At 38.8% G+C, this 10,840-nt stretch overlaps 1 protein-coding gene across 2 annotated transcripts in view; it reads right to left on the reverse strand.

Moving 5' to 3' along the window:
- Positions 1-1,072: 1,072 nt before the first annotated feature.
- The window catches only part of prdm1b (PR domain containing 1b, with ZNF domain), a 14,578-nt gene continuing 4,810 nt past the window's right edge, over positions 1,073-10,840 (reverse strand). The window contains exons 3-7 of one of the 2 annotated variants that reach the window (XM_088405630.1): positions 9,252-9,371; positions 8,144-8,384; positions 4,408-5,309; positions 4,203-4,331; positions 1,073-2,649 (exon numbers count right to left, since the gene is read on the reverse strand). In XM_088405630.1, the coding sequence (XP_088261756.1) occupies positions 2,083-2,649; positions 4,203-4,331; positions 4,408-5,309; positions 8,144-8,384; positions 9,252-9,371 (1,959 nt within the window). In that variant the 3' untranslated portion in view covers positions 1,073-2,082. Of the gene's footprint in view, positions 2,650-4,202; positions 4,332-4,407; positions 5,310-8,143; positions 8,385-8,588; positions 8,678-9,251; positions 9,372-10,840 lie in introns of those variants that run through there. The other variant, XM_088405631.1, reaches the window with a different exon arrangement.

Here is a 10,840-nt window from a genome sequence, read left to right on the forward strand (position 1 = left end):
AACTATGGATTTGTCCTTCAAAATGTAGCTGATTATGCCCAGTGAAAAGTTGGCTTAAGCCTAAAACCAGTACAAATCATTTCATCTGTATTGTATTGCAAACCTTTAAAGACAAGATAAAAAATGTGCTGTTTATGCTGTAGGCAAAAACAGTCCATTTCACAATTTCAAGGTTAATATTCAAATTCAAGATCAGTTGGCTAGGCTAGATCTACGTTTCAAAAATAGATGTTTCGGTGGGGCTAACGATAGCAGCTAGCCTACATCATTGTTAAGGTGTTTAACGTTCTAGCTATCATGAGTTTTGTATACTTCATCTTGACACACATTGACCAAACTATTAATAGTAATTGTCCAGTGAAAATTAGTGCTAGCTAACCTTGTCATTATTGCTAGTTATCGCAAGACGTGGATCATGCTGACGTGGCTTCCAAATGCTGTGGAAAGCGGCAGCATATCTCCATCACAAATCTTCTAATTTATTGATAACAAAGTGTCATCTCTTAGCAAGAGATGACAAAGAAAAAAATCCTCCACATTTTTTTTTTTGGCTAACATCATGTTACTATGGCCCCGCTCTAAATGTATGCATTGTAATGCATTACTTTACTCATTTGTAAAGAGTACAATATTACTATTTTTGTGTGTGTAATATATTACATTACCGCATTACAGTTAAAAGTAATGCATTACAGTAATCACATTAATTTTGTAATGCATTACAGTAATCACATTACTTTTGTAATGCATTGTGTTTGCTCTTTCATAACATCCACGAGACTTTGCAAACCACCTACACTTTTCTGAATTAAAATACTTTCTTTTCACCGAGCAATGCGGAGAAAATTAATGTTCCAAACTGCTTGAATAACATTCCTCACAATAGTTTTACTGTAGCGCATTTACAATCGTGCCTAATTTTACTGTAAATCATACCGACTTGAAGTCACCAGTAGCAAAATATGACTCATTGGCCTATTACATATTTAGAAATTGTTTTTATAGATGCCGAAAAGCATTCATGGACCATTTACAATCCAAGTACTGAAACGACAACATGAGCAACCCAACGTTACTGTAGAAACAATATCTTTATTACGCTACATGATATAAAAGTATCGACAAAATAGTCTCTCACACATAAATTCTTACAATCTCAAACCTGTGTCCAGAAAAAAATAATCTACAGGGTAAAACCGTGTACAAAAAATATAAGAAAACTAGATCATTATAGACCATACAGAGTTGACTTTGTGGTTACATTTTGCATGTATAAGGCTTCAGTTAACACAAAAGCCAAATTGGTCCGCGTTTTTGATTGCATTCACAGATCAGCAGGTTTTTTTTATTTGTACCATCTAAAAAAGATTTGGACGGTTAATAAAGTAAAGTAAAGCTAAAAGTAAAAAAGTCCAGTGTAAGGGTAAAGTTTCCTGTGTTTTTGATTCATTGCTAAATCAGTACCGGAAACAAAGAAATAAAAGTTATGCATCAAGCACTATTTAATTTCCTCGGGTGATTTGGTTTTGTCTGTTAAATGAATCTAGAAAAGCAACGTGAATAATCTACGTTTTGGCAAATGCTCATTTCGATATGAATCAAACCACATGTCAACCGTGTCATTATAAATAAATAAATTAACAAATAGTCAAAATAATTTGTGCCAGACACATAGCACACAACAACAAAAAGTAACGCAAGCGTGATAAACTAACACTTCCTGTTCCTGAGTCGTTTTAATGTCTACCATCGATTATACAGCAAAATGGCTAAATAAATAAACCTTTCTAAACAGGACAGGAGAAAACCTCAATAAGTTAACACAAAAAAAAGCTACCTGAGTAAAAACAATTTACTTCACAGCATTATTTCTCGCGAGGAAGCACAGTCTGTATCCTGTACGTCTATTAAAATGTATGTCACTAAATCCAGTCTTTGGAATGCTCTCATTTTGGTGCTGCTCTCATTTAAAAGTATTTTTCTTCTTCAGTCAAAACAGAGGCTACTTTTGGCGACATTGGCTTCTCTATTGTCCATCTTTAAATCTCCTTTGCTCCTTTCGAGGGTTCCTCAAGTTGGATCTCACTGACCCTCCAATTTCACCGTCGAACGCTTGTGGAGATGGACGACGCTCGCTCTTTCCTGATAGGCCGCCGGAGAGCTGCGCTGGGAAACGGGCGCCGCCGATTGGCCGACAGGCGCGTTGATGGCCACAGTCAGAGCTTTCAGGAGAAAAGTGGCTTCCTTCTGGTCCTCCTTGCCCTCGCCTTCCAAGGTACGAGCGAGCCACCTCTCCACGGCTTCCTCCACCTGTTGCGCCGACGCCGTTTCCGTTAGCGCCTCGGCTTCCTGGCCGGCGTCGAAGCGCTCCAGCATTTCTTTCATGTGGACGTTGACGGGCGAGCTGGCGTTGGCCAGGCAGCAGCTCCGCTGATGGATGCGGAGGGAGAAACGGTGGAAGAAGGACTGGGAGCACAGCTGGCAGTGGTAAGCGCGATCGCGGCTGCTGTGGAGGCGGCGGTGGAGCTTGAGGTGGATGTATTGAGTGAACTTGGTGCTGCACAGCTTGCACTGGTAAGGTTTTTCCCCGGAATGGAGTCGAAGGTGAGTTTTCAAGTTGCTGGTGCTACTGAAACGCTTTTGACACACCTAGGAAAAAGGAAATACGCTTGTCAAAGAGTTCCGGTGATGGAAAAAAATGGTTGATGATGGACACAGAAGTTCTGCGGAGAACATGCGACATCATCAAGGACAGGACACACCCGCAAAACGAACTGTTTGAAATGCTGCAATCAGGCAGATGCTACAGGAGCCTGAGGGCCAGGACTGCCAGATTGGCAAATAGCTTCGACCTCAACAGATTTCTCACAAACTAATCTGCCTCCTTCTGATCGCATAAACAATATCTTGCACTGGAAAAAAAAATCATGATATTCTACACTACACTATTCGCACCATTGTCTCTTTGTTGTTTATTGCTATTTATTTATTGCTCAATTATGGAATGCAGTCTGCTGCTCGAGGAAAAGAACAGAATAAGAATTTCATTGTATGGTGTAACTATACATATGACAATAAATGTTTTGAATCTTGAATTACGCAATGTTGGTATCATTAACGTTAGCATCGTCATTCCTGTTTTTTTTTTTGTAACACACGGGCATTGTATGACAGACCAGTTCTGTTTGATAGCACTTGAACCTATTTTCTCACAAATGCAAACAAAAACTTTTAAATGCTATTGGGTAACAGACGCCGGTGACAAATTACACAAGATGTTTGTGACAAACTATTTTACAATTTGCTTTCACATGCTGACTGTCAGTTTTTTATGTGTGTGTGTGTGTGTGTGTGTGTTTCAGATCTGCAACTTTTTACTTTTTTTAAATTTTTAATTCATTTTAATGAATTAATTGTCATTTATTTTGTCATTTAAATCAGGGGTTCTCAAAATGATTTTGAGTCAGGGGCCCCTTTTTGGAATGCAATTTTTCCAAGGACCGCCATAGCAAATATTTTCAGAAACAAAACAAACCAACCAAAAAAAAAACATATAACATTTATTGGCGTAAGTGCCTTTTTTATTCACCAACAGATCCAATCTGACAAGTATATGTGTTACTTTTCAGCTATACTGAAGTTTAGAAAACATAAATTGCAAATTGCACGCCTCCTTCTAACAATACCGGGTCGATTTTCAATGATTTAGTCAAAAACAGAATTTTAAAATAAAGTGACATTTTCGATTTGCTACATTGCCCTCTTTACAAGCAATTGTACACATGAAATGCATAATATTGAATCGTTTCATGTTCCAATTAATGTTCTCTTTATTTGAAAAGGAAAACATACTGTTCCTGTTACAGGAAACCCTGTTAAAATGTTGCATACCCCTATTTGAGAACTTCTGTTCTAAAACGTGTCATAATTTCAGATTGAAATGAATTAATTATGATTCCATACTGGTTTGGTCCATTTTATGTCAGAGAAAAAAAATCCAAAAATATTGAGTCTTTTCCAAAGTAAAATAAAAGTTCAAAGATAGAGTCCACCTGGACTTTTGTGCGAAAATTCCAAACATTTAGACAATTTGGTCTTTAAAAAAGGTACCCAAAAATTATTATCAAATTAATTATTGAGTGGTTTGACAATCGGTTAGTTTCCAATTAATTGTGTGGTTTAAGAGCTTAATTTCAACATACCTGACACTCATGTGGCTTCTCCCCCGTATGGACGAGGTGGTGCTTCTGTAGATGAGCCAGTTGAGTGAAACTCTTTTTACACAAGTTGCACTGGAAAGGCCTCTCGCCACTATGCACTCGGAGGTGAACCTACAAGGCACAAAAACGGCACTGAAGCACAGCCCTGGAACATCAGCGGAAACCGAGGTTATACTGAAATCGGTACCTTGAGATTTGACAGCTGTCCAAAGGTCTTTGAGCAGATGTTACATTCATACTTGATCTTTCCGTTCTGCTTTTTCAGAGGATAGGGCAACGATTTGTGCCCGGGACGATTGCGCAATCCGGAGGTGCCTTTGGTGACGTCCAACGTGAGGTTCATGGCCTCCTCGCAGCCGGAAGATGTACGTTCGGGTAAGGGGGGCTGACTCGTTGGCTTGGGAATCGGAGAGAGCTCGGGGGTCGCCGGGGCGCCTCTTGGTGGGGATACATTAGGGGTTAGTTCTTTCAGACCGCCCTGCGGGGATGAGGAGTACGGCAGGGACATTGGGAGAAGATTAGGAGTGCTGAGCGGAGGGTATGGGACGCCATCTGTGCCCAGATAGCTACCATACTGGAGGGTTCCTCTAGAAGGTAGCATTCCAGGAAATGGAGGGGAGTATGAAGGGAGAAGAAGGCGAGGATAGTGCGAGGTGAAGGGGGGAAGAAGCTGGTAGGTTGGCTGGAGGGGTCTGGATTGAGGGTAAAGAGGGTACGATGACACCAGCCCTTCCCGGTGGCCGTAGAGGCCATGCAGGTGGAGGGGCAGATTTCGTTGATCAGATGATAACGTAGGGAGATGTTCCGGTAGGTAAGGAGGATTCATTCCATGGATTTGGCCTCTTGGTTCAGGTTGAGGGGACGGCATGAAGGCCCGATCCTCCATCTTCTCCTTTTCAATCTTTTTGCTGAAATCCATGATTTGGTCATCAGGGGTATCGGGAGGGGTGTCTCTCCCCAGCATCTCCACGTCAACCTCGTCATCATTTCGCTCCTCTTTCACTTCTTCCTTGGTCCTCTCCTTGGGCCTGGTTTCTTGAGGGAAGGGCTGTTTGGCATTTTCCCGATCATCGGGAACATTCATGCTTTCTGTGGCAGACAAAAATAAAACATAAAAACTCAGAAATCTCACTCTAGACCTGCGCTTCTCAATTATAATTTGCCAGGCCCCCCCTAGGAAAGACTATAAATATGATTATTATCAACAAAAATTGTATTCTAAGTATACCTAAACCTGTATCCTTTTGAGCAAAAACAAAACAACTGTTAATTATTTTTTAAAGTATTTATACAGGTTTCAGCTTAGTCTAAAACTGAAAAAAAAATAACCATGTACATCATAGTGCCAGAAACTATAAAACAGATGAAATATTTAGTTTTTTTTTTAACATTATTTTATCGCAATTCACTTCACGTAACAAAAACAAAGCCTTTTCCCTGGGGTCACCCGCGCCATCTCCGACTATTTGAGAAGCATTGTTCTAAACAAAGAAGAAAATAGAAACTAAAACTTACCGCAGTAATGCTTTGCAACAGAGTCCTAACACAATGAATTTAATAAATTGAGTATTAATTTGTACTTCAAGTTCCAATTAATTTGCTCTTAATTTAAAATTACATTGATGATTTCTTTTTGAGAGATCTATTCCTTGACCCCAACATAGGACACTTCATAATGATAATTTTTGGACTTTTTAGCTTGGTGGGAAAGTGGTTATCACATCTGCCTCACAATTCAGGGACCCGGGTTCAAATCCTCCACTTTTTTGTGGAGTTTGCATTTTCTCCCCGAGCCCACGTGGATGGCAAAATCATGGATGGCAGTTGAAACGGACACTCTAAATTGTTTGGGTGCACTTACTGCCCAGTCAGCTGGGATAGGCACCAGCTGGCCTGTGACCCTTGTGAACATAAGTGGCTCCAGAAAATGTTACGAATGGATTCTGTCAAATTAAAATGTACTTAAAACAAAAACCTAAAAAAAAATCAAAAGAATCACAATGACGGAGTTCGAGTAATTATGCGAGTATTTTTTTTTAGCCCCGTTCATGTAATAAATTAGAATATGGCCATTTTCATGCAATACATGACATGCTGAGACGTATGCATCTTGAGACACACATCTACCCACGGATGGCACTCCCTGATGGTAAATGATAATAGTATCGGGTTTGACTCATAACACATAAAGCCATGCACTTTGGGTTTCTGTTTGTCAATTCAAGCGCTGATGTTACTGTGGGAGAATATGTTGGTGGTTAAATGAGTAGCTATGTGTCATGTCACGTCTGCACCGCGGAACTGATAATTACCGGATAATTTACACACCGCATCAGCACTTTTGTTGTTTTTTTTTTTTTTCTTCCACACTTATTCACGCTCAAGGCAATTACCTGATTTTCCTCTTTCGATCTGACTGGAAAGTTAGAAGGTGCCAAATGCTTTGCTAGAGTTTGGATTTACCCTTGAAGTAAAAATAGGTCATAAAACATCTGAGATTAAAAAAAAAAACACATCCCAGATGATACAAGATTGCGCAACAGCAGACTTTGGAGTGAAACTCATGTGAGTGCTTTTAGGCCTTTTACAATGTAATTACACCACAGTAGATTTAGTCACTTGGTTAAACAATGATGCTTGTGTATTCAATCGGCATGAATCATTTGATTTTGTTGGGATGGCGAATCACTCTGGATGAGGATATACCGCATTTGTGTTTGATTAATAGAGTCAAGAAAATGACTCATTGAAGGACTTTAAACGGGAGTTGTTCTCATTTCACTACATCAAATGACGTAAAGTGCTGCGTGTGTATTGTGTGAGCGTGTTTAGAATTCTAATAAATATGAGACATGATACATTAAACAAGATAGCATGAGGGGAATAATCCCTGGAGGAATTATTGTTTCTTCATTTACTTTGCAGGGAAGGAATTTTATGGCTCAATCGCGGAGTGTAAAAAGTTTTAAAAATGTAAAAAAACAAACATTTTTCAGCAAGATGGATACTCGGTTTAATTAAAGCAAGAATTTAAGTTAGGAAGGTGCAGATAGATCCAAATATTGATCTAAAGTTGATAGTGTATCAAAACAAAAAAGCCCACCAAGCTATAGCGACCATTTTTTTTGTATTTACACAGTTTATTGAATTTTTTTAAAAATATATTTTTAACTCCAATTTCAGGTTCACCAGAGTGTAGTCCTGCCTTGAATCAATCTCCAAGCCTGACTAAATGTTTTTATTTATTTAAAATTGATGTTAATTGGCCAACTTTTATAATAAGGCACCATTAAGAATTCAACAAGAATGTCTAATTTGCAAAAAACAAACATGTTATGATTATTATTATTATTGACGCCAGAAAGTATAGCAAAGCTCTTCTGATTTACTCTCTTTTTTTTTATTGTTGAGCAGTGGTTCTTCACCTTTTTAATAATTTCGCTTATGTGCAATATTTTTTCAACCAATGACCCTCCAACCAGCGTGAAGTATTTTTGGAAGACATTTTATGATTTCAAACAGAGTGCTGTGTCATCTGACTTAATAAACTAAAAGCTACACTTGTAGTGGTACCTCTCGGCATCCAGTATTTTACCCAGCAACTCTAAATGACAAATTATGGATTTGATTTATTATTATTATTTGATGTTCATAAAATTGCATAAATTGTGACAGTGCCCATCTGTAAAAAACCAAGTAAGAGTCATGCCGCATTTGCGATGCTTCATTTTCCAGTCAATTTGCTCTCAATTTGAAAAGGGAAACGTAGGGAGTCCCGTAACGGCATGAAAAAGGATTCAATTGAATTTGCCGGTACCTTGCAGAAACCCAGTTAAAATCTCACGTAGAAGTGCCTTTGCGTACCCACAGGTGAGAGTCACACGTACGTTATATTTGTATAATACTTATAATTTTGCACTCACTGTGTTTGGTATTGTCCTGCTGACTGCACAACCTCTGGGCAAACTCGTGGCTGTACCACACGAGCAGCTCCTGTTTGGGCTCCACGGGCCGAATGGTGTAAAAATAGATGTCTCGGCCATTCTGGCAAGCCACCAGGTTCTGCTCGGCCACGGATCGCGCCGGGTTGACGTAACGCATCCAGTTGCTCCTTTGGACATCGTAGCCATCGATGAAGTTCTGCAGTTGCCCGTTGCTATAAATCTGAAAAAAACAAAACAAAATGTAGAAACTCATGTTAATTTATGCGCAACCCATATAACGGTATGCACTTTATTAATAAATTGTAAAGTATATGCAAGTTCCTCATTTAAATCCCTTCAAAATATTTTTTTCATAAATCAACTGTTCATAGCCAAATAAATATCAAGGGGAAAAAAGATGAATAAAGGGAGTAAAAGTACGAACATTCACCCCTGCCATGTACAGTAAAGTATCTTCTGTCGCCTTGCGTTCTAACATACAGTGTGTTCAACTCCGTTGGTGTTCACTGCACTGTGTGTCGTGGGTGTTGTCACTCCTTCTGACATTATATTTGAAGCGTGGAGGCGTGGTCCACTCTGCTGTGTCACGCTCTCTTTTTTTTTTCTTCTCCCTTTCACTCTCGTCACTGTCAAGTCACAAATAGTTCTACCTCTCTTAGAAGGGAAAAAAAAAAAAAAGACGGTTGGCTAGCGGCCAAATTCTACACGCATCTACTTGACTGCTACTGAGGTCACGAGTTCCCATTTCTGCACACAAGGTTACAGGAAACAAAGCCGGAAGGGAAATAACGCTCGCGGGGAAAAGACTGAATGGGAATTCACTTGGGACTGACGAGATTTCCTGAGTGACGCAGCAAGTGCCCGTAAAGTCTTTAGAGTTCTCTATCACCAGGTTATTAAAAAAAAAAAAAAAAAATGCCATTGGAGGTCATTCTCAACACAGGATGTGTTTCCTATTTGTAGCAGGACTTCACGTGAGACATTGTCATTTAGATTTAATGGAAGATGATTCAGTGCTCTTGTCATCGAATTGAAATGACATCAGTGGCAGCTGAGTTTTTTTTTTTTTTTTTAATTTTATGCTTACCCTCCAGAAGTATTTTCTGTTGGCCTGTTTAGGGACATTGTCTTTGGTGTAGATGTCTCCTTGCAGAGGTCCAAATCGAGTCCCCTGAGGAATGTATTCTTTGCTGAACACGCCGTTTACCTGAAAAAAATATCACAGTTCTGATTAATGCACAAACTTTATCACCGGAAATGATTTTATACAAAAAAGAATAGTGAAACTTCTCGGAAAGTGGCTTCCTTAAACAATACACCAAAACTACTTTGAACCAATATCTATATATCTGTATATTATTTTCTACTATATTCCAAGTAGTGGAATGTATTTATGCATCAGATTATGAAACATTTAATTTCCATTCCTTTATTCAGGGCAGGACATTTCAAATTGATATCGTAAAAAATAATGATTATTTTCCAGTATTATTGATTTGACTACTAGTTTGGTCAAAAACATGTTACGACTAAAATATTGATAGTTGCTTTGCAGGGTAAAAGCAGATGTTTGCAGGAATTTAATTTGACTTTTAACAATCGGTTTGCTTTTAATTTAAGATTTTAATAAATTTTAATTCTCTAAATTATTGATTATCAAAAACAATGATAGATTACCCTGTGTAAGAGACACCCTTAATTTTGGGGTCGAAATTCGGTATTTTCTAGGTTACCGTGTATAAGACGCAACAACACAATGTGAAAACTATAGCAAAACAAAAAAAATGTCATCTTTTGTACATTTTTCATATTTTCTTGTGTTTAGTGATATATTTGGTTTGCATTAAGCTAAGTGTGTTTGAGATTTTCCCACATTGTGAGTGGCCACGCCAGTGTGATGTTGAATACTCGCAAAGATGTTGTTTTTCTTTTTCCTCGCGACACAGCTCGAGTTCATTTTACCATAAATACCCGAAGTTGAGCAGCATCAAGTTTCACCAAGATGATTCATGTAATATTAGTCATATTCCCGCATGTGAACAAGGATGGACTCGGACGCTGGTTCAGTCTGCTCGCTTCTTTTTATTGAAAATAATGCTGTAACAACCTCAGCTAACACAAGCTGCTGTTAGCTGCAGCTGATGCTAACAGCCAGCTGACGACTCCCTGGAGCTCATCCTTTTATGGTAATTATTGTATGTAAGAATACAACAGATATAAAAATGCACATCTGTAAGTCAAAACTTGGCTTATTTTATTGACAGCTCAAACTTCTTCGAAGGGTGATGCATCAGAAGAAAAATCAAACGTTACCGTTTTTAGGAGGCACCCGTACTTTTGACCTACATTTTTGGGGGAAAACGTGCATCTCACACGCTCATAAAAAACTTCAACATTATTGTTTTACTACATTTGGCATGCATTTGGGATGACAATAACATATCAGTATAATGACTTTCCTTTTTTTTTTAGTTTGCATAATGTGTAATTCCTATAATGTGATGTAGGTCGCTTCTTCAACTTGACCCAGACAGATCAGAAGACAAATTTAAACCTTCAAGGTGGCCTACTTTCCACACCAATGACTTCACCCAGTGAAGGGAATTACAGGACACTTTCGCTCACCTACTACTCCACTGATCCCTGACCTCCGGTTCACTTTACCACGGCACGCTG

Source organism: Hippichthys cyanospilos, chromosome 21, assembly GCF_059441005.1.
Source record: "Hippichthys cyanospilos isolate Australia breed blue-spotted pipefish chromosome 21, RoL_Hcya_1.0, whole genome shotgun sequence".
Lineage (NCBI taxonomy): Eukaryota > Metazoa > Chordata > Actinopteri > Syngnathiformes > Syngnathidae > Hippichthys > Hippichthys cyanospilos.